We start from the raw sequence: 18,597 nt of genomic DNA, 5'->3' as shown, positions 1-18,597 counted from the left end.
GCTGTGTTACAGTCAAGTGATGGAATCTTCTGAACTTACGAGACTGTTCTATTATTAGTCTTCGTCATCATATCCACATTACTAATAATTAAACAAAAATGTCAAATACATTTTTGAGAAAGCACCAATAGTCGCAATATCGAGGTATTTGGTCAAAAATATTGTGATATTTGATATTCTCCATATTGCCCCGCCCTAATTAACGTAGTGATCAGAACAGCTTCAAGATGCTTTCCTATGTTACATGTGGCGATTGTTTGTTTCTGCACTTTTGCTATAAATGTTTTTTTATTGAGCTTCAGACAGCCTGTTTGTAAAATATGATGTGTACTTTGTTGTTATTGCAGTCGTGTGTATGTTGTGACTGTCAGCATAAATATATTACATGAATATTCAGACTGAGGTTAAGTTTAGTCAACAGGTTTCCTGCTATACCACATAGTCTGAGTGTTGTGTAGTGTGATTTGTTTCGATCCAGTGAATGTCTGGCAGTAGGCGGCATGAAGTGATGACGCAGTGAACCAGTGAAGTTTTTCTGGCTGTGTCGGCTCACACTGAGCTGCACTGGCAGACTGAGATGCTGCTGTGTGTGAACTGTGAATCAACTAGTTGGTCTGCTGCTAGAGAAAAGGCTTTATCTCTGTGTCTGTCTGTCTGTGCGTGCGTGTGCGTGTGCGTGTGCGTGTGCGTGTGTGTGCGCGTGTGTGTGTATATAAAGAGCAACTCAAATAAGTTCAAGAGACATAAATTAATTTAACAACCTTTAATTTTTTCTCCATTTTCAATCTTTCACAATCAAAAATGTGTGTTTTTTTTAACCATTTTTGCATATCCACATTAAGTATAGCAATACATAATCACTTCTGGACAAGCCTTATTCAATTTTTCTTTTTTTTTAAATCCATTTTTTGGAAAGCCTTTTGGCAAACAACAAAGGTTATACGGTAACACAGAGTACAAATGGTAACTGGGGAAAAGGGCAGCATGGGTAAATACACAGCACAACCAGGAAGAGCATAGAGCAAAATGACACAACAGGATGACAGAAAAATACACATAATAGCCCAAAAAATAATAACCGAATATAATAGAAAATAACAATATTAATAAAATAATAATAAAATAATGACAGCAGTATACAAGAGATAGAGACGACTTTACATTTATACATAGTGGCCAGAGGCAGGCACCAGGAAGTGAAACAGTTAAACTTGTACAGACTGGATGATCTACTGTAGCTAAAACAACTCAGTGCGGAGGTGAGTGGGGTCGTTAAGACATTGGCCAAAGTGGGGACGAGTGACAACACAATAAAGAGGCACCTTATGAAGAGAGAGCAGCTTTGCGAGAGCCATTTCATTTATTAGACAATATTTGTCTGGAAATGAAGATGTATTGACTTCCATTGAACGGCCGGCAGGCGACGCTTGCCTTGTGCTTGTCAGGTTTTGCAAACAGCAATGTGTGACTGCATAGCCTTGACTGATATGCGAATAGCTGGCCTCGACTGATTTGAAAGAGCTCAGATCACCGGATCTGATCCATAAATCTGAAAAAATGTGTACCTTAGTTTTTTTTGTCTTCTTTTTAAAAAAAATGTTAAACAAGTTGTGGCTCATATTAAAAGGAAATCTTTGAGGCATTTTCTAGACGAAGAGCGACTGTACAATGCGTCTCATCAAGAACAAAACCGATCACTATTAAGTCTACGACTTAAGCATCCCACTGCTTTTTATTTTTGCCACATTTTTCTTCTTAAAATATATTTTCCATTTATGCAAATTTATGTCACAGTAATATACAATCTAAGTGCTTCAGAAAAGAAGGAGACTTGTGTGTGAAGATGGTAAGAGGGTGGAGGATCAAATGTTACAGGTGTCAAATGTCAGAGGGAGAGCGAATGTAACTCTTTGCCAAAAAGGGCGACGCTAAAGGAGGGATGTGAATTCTTTGGTCAAAGGAATGTTCCCATAATGCCACAATAAGCGCTGGTCAGCCACCAGGGCAGTTTACAATATTGAATAAAGTTAGAATTTTTCCACAGGGGAAATATCCCAGACTCCAGATCTGGAGAGTTGCATTCTGTCCCCTCCCTCATTAAGTGATCTATCGTTTTAATCGGAGGGATCGGTGGGAGAGAGTAAAGGGAAGAGGAACAGGTGACACAGTGAAACTTGGTGAAATCACATCCTAACTGCACCTCACGCAGATCACCGGCTTCTTCTCCGTCTTGTAAGGTAGCGATGCGAGTTATTATTTTATTGTCTGTTGAAGTCGACAAATAGGTTAAAAAAAGTTCCCATTTGTCCCTAATCTCGCCTCTTATTGCGCCCACCCTTGCTGCTGCTGCTGCTGGATCCCTTTTTCCCTCCCTCCTTTTTAGCCTCAGCCCTCTCATTAAGAGAACTGGTCTCTTCCGCATACTCAGTGTCATTCTCCACCTCTTTGCTCTCCCCATTGACCTGGGTGATGTGAGGGTTGCTGGGCAGAGCTAAGTAAGGGTGCTGAGGCAAAGTGGGAGAGGGCGACATGGAGGTGCTGACTGTTCCCTCCATGTGCGCTCCTACCACCCCGTTAGACAGAGCTCTGTACTTGAGGCGGAGCTTGTGGGGCAGGGCAGTGGCTTTGACCTCGGCTTGATACTCGCCGTGCGACCCGGCAGCTCTGGCCTCCTTCTGATGGTAACTGCTGATGTCTGAGGAGGACGAGGAGGGGGACTCGTCATCTGTGGAGGCCTCCTTGTCAGAACTACGAGGGTCCCCGTCACTGGATGACGTGTCTTTAGCGGAGGAGTTCTCCTGGTAGAAGCCACCAGCTCGGGGGCCTCCCTCATATGTGAGCACCGGGGGCTCTTCGTCCAGTGTGTTGAGGTAGCCGTTGTGCTGTGGGAAGGAGGACTTGCCTTCCTCAGTGTTGCGGATCAGATCGGGGGCAAAGGGGTTCTGGAGGCTTTGCTGAAGACTGCTCTCCTGCCCCTGGTAGCTGTAGTGATGGCTCTCACGCTGTTGTTGCACGTTGGCATTGTACCTTTGTTGCAGCTCCTCTGTCGACTCAGCATGACTGTCAGTGTATTCATACTGAGGCGAGTCCATGGTCTTTGTCCTCTCTAGCTTCTCAGCGACCTCTGTGATGGTTACTGAGCAGTCGGGGAACTTGGAGGTGGAAGAGAGCTGCGGCGGTCGGTTCTGCTGCTCCTCCAGGCGCTGAGTCTCCATGGGGTAACAGCCGCTGCTGGAGCGGTACAAGATGACGCTCCTCTGCGCAGAGGTGGCCTGAGGAGCAGGACTGGAGGCCTCAATGTGGCACTGCTGCGGCTGTTGGTGGTGCTGGTAGTCCATGGCACTTTCAGCCAACGTGGCGTTCTGCTGGTGAGGAGAAACCAGAGCAGTGTGGTTGCCATTGTAAGCCCCACTTGATATACCATTGGGCATCGCGTTGCTTTCCAGTCCGGACATCCCCATACTTGTGGGCTCTGTCTTTATGTTGTAGCCCATTGGTTCTGGGCTGTCTCTGGAGGAGGCATCAGACAAGTCAGAGATGGAGCCCCGGGGGGAGTACTGGTGGAGCGCGCCATGGTGGCTCGACTGTTCAGTTTCAGACGAGTCTGAATTCAGCATCACCTGGGATGCACTGGAGTAGCCGCTGCTTGAGAGGTAGGCGTTTGGGGTGCCGTTGGTGCTTCCACTACTACTGTTGACACAAGCAGCACTGTTGGAGATCTGCTGACTTTTCTCCATGTAGGTAGCCGTGCTGATGAGGCCAAATCGCAACTTGAGCTGAAGGAGCTCCGTTTTTATACGAACATTCTCCTCATTCAGCGCCATGACGCGGTTCTCCAGCACCATGTCATTGAGGCGCCGCTTTTCCCTTGAGCGCTTGGCTGCTTCATTGTTCTTCCTCCGTTTTTCCCAATAGGAAGCATCTTTCTTTTCATCAGAAATGAACTCTCGCTTGCGACGGCAGCTCGCATTAGACTTGGAACCTTTAGACTGGCGGCTGCTTCGTGCTCCACCCTCAGGAGAAGGGGATCGGATGCTGCCACTGTAGGAAGAGAAGGTGTCAACCTCCATGGCATTTTTGTTGCTGGTGGATGATAGGTGTAGACTCAGACTTTCCATTTTTTCCCAGCTGGGGGCCAGAGTGGGACTCTAGCAAAGGGAAAAGGGGGAAAGGGAAAAAATGTAAAACTATACGAGCCTTCTGCTTTGTTACGGAGGACTTTGACTTAAGTCGCAGGATCTGCAAACACTTCTTGAGGTATTTGTGCTTCTTGAAGAAATAGCCTCATTGATTTGTTACTTATTTTTCAAGATCAAAACGTTCAAGTGTCCATATTACCCAGGAAGATTAAAAAGAGTTGGAACTCCACAAAAACCTCAGACATCGAACTAGTGTTCTGAACGAGGAAACTGAAAAAAGAAGCAAGTTTGTATTTTGAGCAACGAGTCTTTCAGCTGTAAACGCCTCAGGAGTCCTGTTGGAGGTGATTTCGAGTTTATCTCCCTCAATCTTTAGCAGAGCGGTGATGTCTGTCAGGATGTTGCACTGCTTCTCTCAGTGTCTTGCAGAGGATGTAGGTCAGTCCGTCTACTTCGGTGCTCCCTGGGGATCTGGCTTCAGTGCTGCTGTTTGCTGACCACTAACTGGGTTAAGGAGAGAGAGGAGAGGGAGGGAGGGGGAGAGAGAGAGAGAGAGAGAGAGAGAGAGAGAGGAGAGAGAGATAGAGAGAGAGAGAGAGAGAGGAGAGAGAGAGAGAGAGAGAGAGAGAGAGAGAGAGAGAGAGAGAGAGAGGAGAGAGTGAGAGAGAGAGAGGAGAGAGAGAGGAGAGACTCTACTATGTGATAGAGATCTACCCGGACGGAGACGGAATCTCGCAGAAGGAGAGATTTTTTCTCGCTCTTTTTGGGGGGAGGAGGGAGAGAGAGAGTGTTAGAATTGCTGTTAAAACCACTGCAATTCATTGTGACATACATTTACATTTTAGTCAGGTTAAAATTAGACTCATGAACTGTAGAACAAAGCTTTAATGTAGGTCCCTTGTGTGTAACCTCTAAGATCAATACACAGTCTGTTTATCACACACACACACACACACACACACTGCTGTGGCTAGGATTAAACATACTGTAAATGCTGCTGCTGCTGCAGAGCTCTTGTGTAAGGAGGGGCACAGTCATAGTCACATAACAGGACTAAGACAGGCTGACCTGGTGCCAGCTCTGCAGAGACTGACAGATAAAGAGCTGAGGGAGGTGTAATGGACGGGGATATAATGAATCATCACGCTCCATTATACATTACTGCAATTGTAGTACGGTATATGATGAAAAAGATGGTGCAAATTATAATTTCTGCTTATACATTATATTCTATAAAATGCATCATGAGGGAGCAGATTTAAAGTCGTGCATCAAACTCATTGAGGAGTAGCTGAAATGGGTTTATGGGACGCATCGTGTATGTGTGTATCTACGCGGGGGGGGAGATCTCCGTCACAGCGGCAATGTCTCAGTTTCTTAAGTAGCCGTGACACTGTCTGAAATTACACAACACCGACGCTGAACATCCTTATGCAGTGTCAACATCGTAGCTCAACAGGATGCCTGGCCCACCAGACATGTGTTGCGTTATTAACAATGCTGAATGCAGCACGGACGGATGTTGACGACAGTCCAGCGTTATGCAATAGGTAGATCTGCACTTGTTTTTGGCCGGATTTCTCTGGTTCTCTCACTGCGCAGCATTGCACAGTTGATATGCGGTGTCAATTAATAACTACACTGAGCCCCGGAGTCCGTTACAAACATGAAAACATTTTTTTTTTTTATGACACACACACACACACACACACACACACACACACACACACACACACACACACACACACACACACACACACACACACACCACACACACCACACACACACACACACACACACACACACACACCACACACACACACACACACACACACACACACACACACACACATCTAGGTCACTGTGCCTCTGGGTAACAATGACTCCTCTAGTGTCAACACTGGAGTTAGAACAAATATGAAATTTTATCATTACTCATCATCTTGTCCCTGTTTACACTGTTTTTCGGAGCAGCCAAGTATTAAGTTACAGTTTGATGGACACCAAGTTACCTAAAGAAATGTACCAGTCTCACCAGTCTAGTCCACAGTTCTGTCATTTTCAAATTGTCAATAACTTTTATGCAGACTTTCAAAACTAGAAAATTGAAATCAAACATAACATAGGCTATTGGTACAGGAATAATATTAGGTTTTTGCATTATGCTATTGAAGCACAATGGCTATCTGCAGAATATTTGCTGAACCATTTTCACCCAGTAAATGTTGGTATTAAATATAATATACATAAGTGAAAGTGTCCTATCAGAGTGTGTTACAGCTGATATTGCTGTCAGTACTGAGTGTTTTATTTTGAAAGCTTCAAAGTTAAAATTTGAAGAATTTGAGTTTTGTCGAAGAAAAAGCAAGCAGCTCCTAAATCCCATTTATGCTCCCATATTTGACATGACAAAGAGAAAGCAGACATGAAGAGAACCCAACTGACTTTTCCTATTATTTAAACTATGATGAGATGGCAAGAGGCCCAAAAACAAACTCGCATCCCAAAGAGAGTTGAAAGAAACTGACTCACATTGACATTCTTTCACTGCCAGCTGTGTTTTGTTCCCAAATCAGAAACCACTTACTTCTCACCATCGAGTCAATGGCACATAACCATTTAATATAATGTGTGTCTTCTCAAGACTGATTACAGCATTTCTCTTCTTCTCCCAGAGTCAATGACCCCGTTACATAATCTCACATTTATAAAACCCCACATTGAGACCTTTGAAACAGCTTGACTACAGCTCTGAATAATTAACCATTTATTTACCCATGTATGTTATGTTGTAACTCAGGGGCTAAGCCTAGATGTGCTGCAGGCTATTCGTCAAATTAAATGTCCCCTTCAGTGCCAAAACAAGTATTTTACCGTCTCCTTCTCTCAAAGAACTGGAGGAAAGCAACACTGAGCAGAAAGGGATTTGGACACAACCACCAACAGATGTGGAAACATGTAGGGTCAGCCCCTCCCTCTCTCCCCAAACCCTGAATAATTTTAATAAAGACTTGCAGGGGGGGGGGGGGGGGTGACAGGGAGCATCAAACAAAGGCGGGCGGGAAGGAAGCACATACATCTGTGCTGTCCCACTGACCTAGAAACGACACTAAGCAGTAAACACTCCTCCTGTCTTTGACGGTGCACCATTAAAATAGGTCAGTAGGACTGGAAGGGAGGGAGGCCAGGACAGGGAAGTAAGGGAGTAATAGAGTGCACTCTAAAAATAGAGGGACAGAAAGAAGTGCGGGAGGGAAGACGCAGAAGAGTGATGGGGTGACAGGGGGAATTCAGTTGGTGGGAATGAGAGGAATTGTACAGAATCTGCAGCAGGAGGAATAAAAGAGACAAACTCGAATACATCATCTGATTATGAAAGCCCCAGTGATCTTCAAGCAACAATAATCCCTGTTCGTAGAAAACCTTAAGACGCCTAATGCAGCACAGAACAATATGAATCAATAGCAGATGAGCTATGGTAGTGAGAGATAGGGAGATGGCATTGACGTCAGAGCACACACCCTTCTCTGCAGCCAAATTCACACATAACAGGCTCTCTCTCAGGGCTGCATGGGGAGGGGCTGCTGAGGCTGCTCGTAACGTACGTGCTCTGAATTTCTCTTGTTGCGGAGCAAAGCTTGTGTAACGCGTGCATATTACATCGCAGCAGAAGCTACAGGTTAACTCGCTGTGAATGCCCTGCAATCTCCTCGTTCACCGCCCTCTCTGTGCATGTTGTGCTATGAACAAAAGCCAAGACTTGAGCTAGAAAATAAAGAGATACCGGACATGGTACCATGTGTAATTAGCTCTTTGTGCAGAGGCTAATTTTAAAACGATTCCCTGCAGCTACTGTTAAAAAAACCCACAGGTCTGAAGTAGTTCCCAGGCACTTGCCGCTCGGGGAGGAATGCTTCACCTCTGACCTCCTCTGAGGCAAGTGTGAGTAAAATGCTTGGCATCCTCTTCCCCGCCTCCATCTTTTAAGTGATCCAACACCACACACGTGGAGGGGGCCCCAGCTAGGAGCCTCCATTTTGCCACACAGCTTTGTGTCAAGAAGAAACAAAACTAGCAGACAGAAATCCAGACATTCCAGGTCAGTCAGTGAGACCTATTGCCAAGTGCCATTAAACATAAGTATTACACTTGTACTCGTGACAGAATACTAGATCTTACGGACACATTTTTTAGAGAAAATTACAAATTTGGTGAAGAGTGAAAATTTGTTTCCAAATAAATAAGCATGACCTTGTTATGAAATGTACAAATTCATTTGCATAATAGTCCGTTGGTGTTTAACACTATTTATTTTTTTATGTTACTTTAATTTTTTATTTAAAAACACTGATTAATGGGAACTAAAGTAGGAACAGTGGGACAAGTAGCTGTAGTTACTAAAGTCTGTATGAATGAGTCCACAGTGTGCCCTGTTTCCTCATGTGTCTCCTCACCCAGATTCAGGTCTGACCTATATTCGGAGCGCTGGCTGGGAACGGAGCAAAGCAGACGGCTGTGAAACCAGACCAGCTGGCAGCAGGCGGACTCAGATCACCAGAACTCTGCCCGGCCTCGCCAGACAGGGGTTTCCATGCATTGCATCACATCCTGGATGTTCACTTGTTATTCTAATTTCACAACAAAGTCACACAAAGACCTCACCAGAAAGAAAAAAAGAAAAAAGATTATCTGGTTCAACTTTACTTCTGCTTTTTTTATGTTCCATGTTTTCTCATGGAGGAGAAAGACTGAGTAAGTTAAAAATAGCACAGACATTGAGCAGCTGCGTTACGTCATTGATGAAAGCATTTATAAAATAGCCATCTACTTTAGAAATAAGGATTAGGTGTTAATCATGGTATGAATGATGGGAAGAAAGAGCAGGGTGGTGTGAAGGGGAATCAATTACAGGCCTTGCTGTCCCGGGAGAGTGCTGCTGTTTATTGCTTCTCCCTGCTGTGTGCTGGTTATGTCATACCCTACAACTCCCTCAAAGCAAAGCTCTGTGCTTTACTAAACATACCCCATGAGTACAAAAAAAGAAAAAAGAAATCACCCAGTGACTCACTTTGAATTAAAAAAAAAAAAAAAAAAAAAAAAATCAGACATCTTTTCTTTCTTCTTTTCTTTGAATTTGAACAGCTCTTCATTTTGAGAAAATTAAGTTTTAATTAAGGAAACAACCATGAAAAAAAAGTATTATTTAATTTTTAGTAGATTACTGTTGCATGTTTTCACCCTGTAATAGTCTGACAATTTTGTATTTTCTAAAATATACCATATTAACACATTATATTAATGATTAATAATATTAATATATATATATCCTAAAACATTACGAATTTATTTGCATACAATCTCTATTTAAATGTTATATAACCTCCACGCTGACATCTACCTCCTCTACATTTGTAAAATATGTGGCATTAGCAATACCGTTTAAATGAATAAGTATCCTAAAAGCCATGCTTTAATCCAGACTAATGATTGCATCAATCGACATCCAAAGGCGATTTAGTATTTACGCAATTAAAGAGATCTAGTGACATACATATGAACGACATTCACATACAATCCGCAGCATGCCACGTGCAGGAGCTAATATAGTAGGCTACCCTGTGTGTCTGCATTAACCAGACAACACAGACCGAGCACAGCAGCTGCCCCCATTCCCTGGAAAACACCACCGTAGAGGAAATAACCTCGCCTTGACATTGAACACATAACGTGGGAAATGGCCAACCACGTTTTACCAAAGCCATTACATGTTTCGTGTAAATAACAAAGCGAAACAACGCGACAAAACCGGCAACAAAGTAGCACATTCGTCTCGCGAGTGCCGTGTTTTATGTGACAAAAGCGGCAGCAAACGTCTCAAAGTCACGGGCGCGCGGATCTGCCGGCAGAGCCGAGAGTCGCCATGTGAACAATAACCGGCCATAAGCATCATGTCCTCCCTCAACACACCGCAGAAACACCTACATATTAACACACACCGAGTGAAACATATATACACAGATACAAACAGACAAAGACAAAAGACGAAAAGCAGCCTTCCGCTCAGTCATAACATACCTCTCCGTGTCCTGCAGGAGGGGAAAGATTCAGGCTTCCCCGACACAAAAGCAGTCTCGCTCCCGTTTCCTCCTTTTCTTGTGCCTTTAGAAGAAACCTCCCAAAAAGCGGAAAAGTTTTCGTCTCCGTCTCCTGTCGGTGCTCGGGTCAGTAATGGTAGTCAGAGAGTCTGCGGGATGCTGTTTCTGTCTCTTGGCTCGGACTGCCTGTGTGTTGTGTGCTGCCGGACCCTTTGCTCCAGTTTCTCCGGCTCCCTTTCTAGAAATATGTGTTAGTAGGTCAGCGGTTGCATAACAGCTCTTAGGCTGCCTCGTCACGTTTTAGTTCTCTCTCTCTCTCTCTCTCTCTCTCTCTCTCTCTCTCTCTCTCTCTCTCTCTCTCTCTCTCTCTCTCTCTCTCGTTATTAGTCCCTCTCTTTTCCCCCTCTTCTCCACCCCTCCATCTCTATCTCCATCCCCATCTCTATCTCCACCATGTAATCCCGTCTCTTTTTATAACATGGGCTGCACAGACATCATATTACTGAGAGGTCCAATAATAGCATGCAACAGCATGTCCTTGAACTGTGAACACTCACCGTTAATTATTATTGTCTATATTCGTTTTCTTCACTTCTTCCACCACTGTCCACCACCAGTACAACTTTGGACTTGAACTCACTGTCAATAGTTTAAGGAATTGTTCAAAAAACTGTATGAAATATTACTTAGGCTATTATAATTGTGTGGTGCCTCTGTGTGTGGATACTATACAGGACACATTATATCAGGATTTAACTTGTGTTTACCAGTGGTGGAAGCAGTACTCTTTTACTTAAGGAAAAGTAGCAATATTGCAGTGTAAAACATACTCTGTTACAAGTAAAAGTCTTGCATTCAAAATGTAACTTAATCAAAAGTATTAGCATCAAAATATACTTAAAGTACTCATTATGTAGAACGGCCCATTTCTGAATTGTACGTATTATATTACTGAACTATAATTATGAATGCATTTACATCTGGCTTTAATGTTGCAGCTGGTAAAGGTAGAGCGTATTTAAACTGCTATATTCTGTATTAATAATCTGAATCTGCTAATTTATTTAAATAAGCAAATACATGTAGTGGTGTAAAACAATATTTACCTCTAAAATGAAGTGAAGTAGAAGTATACAGTAGCATAAAGTGGACTATGCTTCTTATTCTCCCCTAATAAGTGTGAAACATGTACAAATATGTGTCAGCCCTGTCATCACAGTCTGCAGAAGGATAGGATGTAGGTCATGAGTGTCTGTTCAGATCACAACATGATAACCAAGTTGTTTTTGCAGCTGCAGTTTAACCCTTTGAGGTGAGCATAATAAAGAGTGGAGATAATTAATCATCGTGTTACCAAGTATTTTATTTTTAGAAGAACTGTAAAAATGCATTTTAAAACGACACTGAAACCACATCAATGAGCTGAATTCTTAAGAAATGTGACCCTCTTATTTATTTTTTGTGTGTTTTTCTTTGTTATTAACCCTTTTTAAATTATTTATTATATATTGTTTGTCCTTTTTGCTTATTTTTTATTTGGAAAACCAATAAAGACACACAGAAAACAAAAACAAACACTAAAATCCCTATCACTATCCATGGCAAATAAAACTGAGTACGACTATGAAATAAATCTGTACCATCTCTACTATAGTAAAATATTATTTGCTTTAGCTTTCACCTTTCCACCTTTTCCTCATTTTGTTTATCTTTACTGGAAATGTCTCATCTGCTTGTGAGCTTTTCTATGCTCCCATAAAGCCCATTGTCCTCATCACCACTATATTTCATGAGCAGTTACGTCAGCCCTGTTTTAGCATCAGACACACATCCACTTCCAACCCATTTTCTCACTCATCCCTTCCCCCTGCTTTGTCTCAAACCTCACACACACACCACCACCAGTAGACCATGTTGGGGGAAATGGTGGCCTTGAACTTGTCTAGCTCCTCCCCCACCAGTGCTCTGCTTTAACCACCAACCCCCAACATACTCCTCCATCTCTTCAGCTGCCTCTGCATGCAGGCATTCCCTTGGCAACTGTGGTGTGGTGGTGCCTGCCTAGCAACCAGAAGGCTCTCACTCCTGCCTATCTGGCTCGTGGCATGGGGGGGGGGGGGGGACTGATTGCAGACAAAAGATCTCATGTGTATCTCTTGTTGTTGTCGTGAGGGTTCTCTGCAGCTGTGCGACCTGTTTGTCCTCACTTGTCAGCATTAAATCTGTACAGGTCATTTAAATGTCATGTGTTAAGCTCCAGCTTCATTCTTGCATTGTGCTTTTAAAAAAAAAGTTTTAAATAAAAATGGGTCATTTGAAGGTGGGAGTGCTTAGCTTCCAACACAAAATGAAATCCTTGCTTGTTCTGCGTGTGCAGCATGTGGTACTACAGCAACAAGCACAATGGAGGAGACGACCTCTGTAGTAGCACTGCTGTGAATGAATGAATGAATGAGTCTGTGATCCATGCGGATAAAGGCACTTGGCACCACCTGGTGTTGATAAAAAAAGACTGAATACTAAAAATGGATGCATTCAGGAATCTGTAATAAAGAATAATGGCCTTTAGTCAAGTTAATCATATTTTCAGACCTAAATAATAATTCAGTGTATGTTTTTCTGGTCACCGCTATCCAAATGTATTTCACAGGAGCTCTTCTGCTGTCCTCTTTCCAGGTGTTAATGCATTCTGAACCTGTATCCTTCACTTCCATATGGTCCAATCAGTCTCCACCGCAGCTGCTTCAATGCTAAAAATAGCTTTGGTACTGCTGACGTGAGAGATGACTCATGCAGTCTCATTTCTCTCCCTGGCACTGTCCGACACCCCACTGCCCCCCACCCCACCCATGTGGTTTTTCAAGTTTTAAATCATTTTTTAAAGGAAGTACAGGCCATACATGACATTTACATGATTTTAAATGAGTTGAAAAATGAAATTTGTGACATATTCTTACTCTTGCACAGAGCACCTCTGCACTCCAGTGCCACGCCTAACATAGCTCTCTCTGCCCCGGCTGGGTCAGCTTTCTTTTTTCACCCCTGCCTCTCCTGGCCGGTTAAAAAAGCGTACACCTCTCTTACACAATACAATTAACAATTAATACAATTAATCTCTTAAAACATGGTTGGCCTTTAGAACAAATAAAACAAGTTATATAATCTCAATCTGTATGCTCAAAATTATACAATAGGTCAAATATACTGTCAGGAAAGATTCACCAGTCATTTTTATTAAATAATCTTATATTTCCAAGTACATTTCACTTCAATAACAATGATGAAATATACAGTTGTATGTACCTTTCGGTCATAAGATAAATCAGATAGAGTAAAAAAATATAAAGATCACAAAAACACTCAACATAACTCAACATGTGCTTTGAGTCGTATACATGTTCATGTCCAGTGTTTCTGACAGACCTGCTCAGTCAAGTATCCAGAAATGTACCGAGTTCTCCAAATCTCAGAAAATCAACACGATCAAAGTACATGTGGTGACGACGGACGCTCTGAGAGAAGAAATCTGGTTATTTACTGTTTAAGTTTGATATTAATTGTTTTCTCTTCTGTGTTTATGACTTAATAACAGGTGAACAAGGCTGCTGCTAGGATAATTCTTCTAAGTTTTTTCCTCTGTGAAAAGTGGTGGAAAAAAATAAGTTTTGTCAGTTGATATTTTTGCTGTTTTCCCATCAAGCAAGTTAACACACAATATGAACCTTTTTCCACCCGCTCTTAAGTCATAAACACTATTTTAGAAAATGAATCACCCGAATGTTTTTCCCATCTATCTTTCGTAGATGACTCACACAGAAATCACTTTTGCATTCATTAAGCATTATTCTAAAAAGGTAAATATGCTGGTAGTGGTCTGTTGACCATCACAGAAAAAAACAAGCTCCTAAACTAAGTTTTTCCAGTGAAACAGGTTTTGCAAATAAGGTTTGTCACTTCAGAGATAGCTGTTATCACTGGGGCCATGCTGTCCTGATGATGTAGTGTGAAATCTGTCTATAAACATAAGTCCTTGTGCTCAGGCTTTAAGCGATCTTGGTGAGCAGCTGTTGAGAGAAGAGCCTCTTGAGCTGAGCCACTTCCTGAGACAAACAGCTGATCTCAGACCTGAGACTGTCGTCCTCTGTCGAATGCTTGGTGTGACTGGAGTTCTGCCTCCCAAGTCCACCACAGGCGTCATCCCTGGACCAAAGAGCCTGACTCTCTGTCCGACTGTCCCAACCCGCCTGCTGCTGGTTCCTCACCTGGATGTTTGGCCACACTGTGGCTACAGGAGGTCCACGGAGTTTGCTATTAGAGGATGGAGACATCTCCCCTCCATCGCTGCAGCCTGCGGGACTTTTGAAGCGAAGTTTGTGCGGGAGGCTCCTCAAAGCCTCGGGTGAGTTTTGTCTGTTTACATATTGACTTTCGTTGACCTCCAGGGGACAGGTGTGGAACTCGTAGCCCTGCTGCTCCTTCACTAGCTCCCTCGGAGAAGGCCCGCCACGCTCACTCAGTGTGTCCTCAAAAATCACAGGGCTGCCCATATTTGAGCCACAAGAGGTGGAGACACTGGATTCCTCGGATACACTATGACTTGACATATGCCCGGCCCCCCTCGATCCATAGATGGTACCCTGCTGTGGAGGCTGAGGGTGGACGTGGTGGGTGCTGGGCGGTGTGTTGGGGTTTGAGGATCCATCAGTGTGAGGCTGGTAGAGATGTGTCTTACTGGGTGTTGGGTGAGCACAGAACTGTGCAGATAGTGGCAGGATGGAAACATCAGACGGGTCCTTGAGCAGGCCGAAGCGAAACTTTAGGGCCAACACCTCGGCCCTCAGGTGGGCGTTCTCCTCCAGCAGGCCCAGCACTCGCCTCTCCAGCACCATGTCAGTGGCTCGCCGCTTCTCTCTGGACCGTTTGGCAGCCTCGTTGTTTTTTTTCCTCTTGTCCCAATAGCCATCATCTTTCTTCTCGTTAGAGATGAACTCCCGTTTGCGGCGTGCATTGTTGCCGTTGTCTTCATCGCAGCTGCTGCCAGCCTTTGCTTCGGTGCTGGTGAGGCTATCTTTGTGTTTGAGGGTGAAGGTGTGACTCATGAGGGTTTGGGCCAGCTGGCTTGTGGAGGTTAGGATGGAGACAGCCTCATCAGTGAAGGACAAGGCGTTTCCACGAGGCCTGGACTCCAGTACCTCCACAGCTATCAGCGAGGGCACTGACAGCTCCTGGGCGATGGCTCCCACAGTCTGACCTGTCATGTTCAAACACCGATTTGAGCTGTGAGGAGGTGTGTGAGGAGGTGTGTGAGGAACTCACTGAGGGTTGGTGGTTCTGGGTGAAGTGTGCTGTAATGGCACCACCTAGTGGAGAGAAAATACAAACACGTGTGGAGAGGTGACCAGGTTGCAAAACACTAAACTCACATCAAACTGTTGAATGTTGTAGCCTAATGTTTTGGTAAAAACTTTCGAATAATAAAAAAACTTTAAATATAAAACATTGTATAATATAAAATAAATACTTAAAGACATTACAGTGGGATACAACTACATTAATAGATTCATAATAATAGTCCTATTTCATACAAAAACTCACTCATTACAGTCATCTTATCCACATCTTAACAGTGACATTTTAATTAGCATATCTTACCGGTCAAATGACCATGCAAACTGAAAAAGAGCAGAAATGTGAAAACTCCCAAAAGTTTGATTAGGAGGATTATTAATTATTATTCTGAACTTTTTTCTGCCCAGTGCCTCTTGCCAGGTATTTACAATTAGTGTTATCAATACCAAGATATTTTCATTAAACCCTAAATAGATAACTGTTGAGCACTAACTAATTTATTGTTTACATAAAAGTCGTATGAAGTGTCTATGCTATTCCATCTGATGAGTTGATAAAAGTTAAACAAATCATTCAGAAACTTTCTTAAAGAATATTAGATACAGCACTATTGAACCAGTGATAAATAAATGTCGGGATAGATAAGGAGATCTTACTTACAAATCAAACAGCTGCTAACCCTCTGATGACAGTCTCCTCGGGCAGAGACGCACGTGGAGCTGCGCAGGTCGTCTGGATGTTTCTCCTCAAAAAGCTCTCTGTCGTTTCTTCCCCGCTCATCGGTTCAGCTGGGATCGGACCCTCACCCCGGGTGACCCCACCCAAACACCTCCTCCTCCCAACGGGAAGCCAGCCGAGTCAAACCAGGCAGAATAAACAACAACAAAACTGGGAAGCAACCGATCCAGACAGGTCGTTTAAATAGTATGGTGTGACTTTAGTACAGCCACGCCATTGACAGTCAAAAAGAAACCGAGGTTGAGATTTAAAAAAGGAACAGTTAGCTCAACCCTAAACCAAACCAGAGCAGCCAACATGAACTGAACAGTCAACAGGTAACTGACAGTAAAGATACTTTCCTGCTGCTGCTGCTGCACTTTATCTGTCAGAAAGGACGTCAGATAATCAGCCAATCAAAGCCTCCACAATAAAAAGGACGACTGTTATTGTCCTCAAGTGGCCCCTTGGATTTCACCTCAGACAACCTGTAGTTAGTTCAATTAAATGTTCAGGTGAATACAATACGATAAACAGATCATTTGTTTTGTTTTTAACAATTTGCTATTGCTGTCTCTGTGTATATCAATTAATGTCACAAGGATGTCCTTCTTGAATGGCCTTAATGCATTTCAGGGGAAAAGGCTAACTGCAATGTGAACAGGAAATACACTAATCAACAAGAGTGCACAGTCATGTGAGGCTCTGCTCATCGCAGAGGCTTGGAGCTGACATGAAATGCTAATGTCATCATGCTAATGTTGGGTATAATGCATGCTAACAAGCACTCAACACAAAGTACAGCTGAGGCTGATGGCTAGTTAGTTAAAAATACAGTAATATAAATAATCATTGATCTTTAGAAATTAAACAGATACATAAGTAAACCTTTATAAAGGAAAATAAAGGGAGAAACACAATATAAATAGATTGTAACTTAAGTAAGAAACTAATTGAAATTGGACCTGGTCATGGCACAAGAGGAAACGTCAGGGTTTCAAGTGCTTATACTAAATTACACAACATGTTGACTCAGTTGGACTGGTACTGAATTCTCAGAAAATATTATTCATGAAGAAAGAATGGGGGCTCTGCCACTACATTTTAAGTTGTATTTCAGTTATTTTCCTGAGGGTAGAAGAAAAAAATAATTTTGTGCAATTTAATACTGTAAAGTAATACAATCCATTTCACACACCTCATGTACTAACACGTTTCTGTTTTATTCCATCACTGGGTTAAATGAGGTCATACAGTTGAAAAAGGCCTGTATGGACAGAAGTGCCCCCATAACGAGGTATCCAAGGTTTGGCTACATGGACAAATGTGTTGTGTACACGCACTTGCTTCTCTACAAACACTTAAAAGACAATATAATACTATATACATTTATACTTTTATTTCCATCACAACAGAAGGTTATCAGACACAACAGTTGTCACAAAGAAGGACGTGTAATATTAATCAGTCCTTTTTCAGAGTCTCATTGTGTAAGAACATAAAAGTTACTTCACCAGGGAGTTAATATATACATTTTATAACCCTGTTTTGTAGATGAAGAACATAAAGTGCCTTTGAGACGAGTGACTCATTTGAATGCCAGTGGATAGTGTGAATGGAAAAAAGAGCTGTTATGCAATACACAGAGAGAGCATGTGAGGACTGCACGGTGCTGGAAGTTCAGTTGGGGTGAGGTTGCACAGAAAAAAAGAACATTGTTCCATGAGCGATCTGCTCGACAGTGATACTTCCTCCCTACACATGGAAATGCTTCACACAGCACTCTCTGTCTCTGTGTCAATCTCACCAGTTTCTCCAAAACAAGGCAACAGTTAACTTCTCAATCTTTAAGCAGATTCTCTCTTTAGTAACAACACTGTCACCTCTTTCTATGACCTTGACAGATCAGTTAAAACAGGTTGGTGCAGGGCTGTGACATGACGTGGTGTGCACAGACTCAGAGGGTTTTGGGGTGAAATTCTGTCAAAAGAAAACTGTACCACTATCCCGAGGTTCAGCTGAATGACCTGCCAACACATTAGAATAAATTAAACATTTTGATTTCAGTTCCAGCTTCCAGTTTTCAAGGTTTCCTCTTTTTTTGGAAAGTATTTTCCAAGAAATGCTAGCAGCTGCCTGGAGCATGGGGTTACACTACAAATAAATATCCATCTTAACAAGAAAAGCTTTTCTCTGAACTCATTTTCTGCAAAGCATGAATGCCTGTATGAAATGTTATATCAATCCATCCAATAGTTGAGATATTTCAGTCTGGACCAAAGTGGTGGACAGACATA

At 42.8% G+C, this 18,597-nt stretch overlaps 2 protein-coding genes across 3 annotated transcripts; both read right to left on the bottom strand.

Moving 5' to 3' along the window:
- Nucleotides 1-748: 748 nt before the first annotated feature.
- LOC115012369 (nuclear factor interleukin-3-regulated protein-like) lies at nt 749-10,571 on the bottom strand. 2 transcript variants are annotated; one of them, XM_029437961.1, is made up of 2 exons: nt 10,215-10,571; nt 749-4,643 (listed from the first exon to the last, which is right to left on the bottom strand). In XM_029437961.1, the coding sequence occupies exon 2, from the start codon at nt 4,116-4,118 to the stop codon at nt 2,310-2,312; it is 1,809 nt and encodes a 602-aa protein (XP_029293821.1). In that variant the 5' UTR covers nt 4,119-4,643; nt 10,215-10,571; the 3' UTR covers nt 749-2,309. The 2 variants fall into 2 exon arrangements, with proteins under 2 accessions (XP_029293821.1, XP_029293830.1); XM_029437970.1 differs by having other exon boundaries at nt 749-4,639.
- Nucleotides 10,572-13,436: 2,865 nt separating this feature from the next.
- Nucleotides 13,437-16,623, bottom strand: LOC115010495 (uncharacterized). Its single transcript, XM_029435076.1, has 2 exons — nt 16,244-16,623; nt 13,437-15,594 (listed from the first exon to the last, which is right to left on the bottom strand). Exon 2 carries the CDS (start codon nt 15,490-15,492, stop codon nt 14,278-14,280), a length of 1,215 nt encoding a protein of 404 aa, XP_029290936.1. The 5' UTR covers nt 15,493-15,594; nt 16,244-16,623; the 3' UTR covers nt 13,437-14,277.
- Nucleotides 16,624-18,597: the final 1,974 nt, after the last annotated feature.

The sequence above is a fragment of the Cottoperca gobio genome, chromosome 1 (assembly GCF_900634415.1).
Source record: "Cottoperca gobio chromosome 1, fCotGob3.1, whole genome shotgun sequence".
Taxonomy (NCBI): domain Eukaryota; kingdom Metazoa; phylum Chordata; class Actinopteri; order Perciformes; family Bovichtidae; genus Cottoperca; species Cottoperca gobio.
Note: the sequence above shows the minus strand (reverse complement) of the source record. Positions and strands in the feature narration are given on the sequence as shown.

What these genes read in the sequence shown, in the direction of transcription:
- LOC115012369 (XM_029437961.1), bottom strand. Translation starts at nt 4,118, where the DNA reads ATGGAAAGTCTGAGTCTACACCTATCATCCACCAGCAACAAAAATGCC.
- LOC115010495 (XM_029435076.1), bottom strand. Translation starts at nt 15,492, where the DNA reads ATGACAGGTCAGACTGTGGGAGCCATCGCCCAGGAGCTGTCAGTGCCC.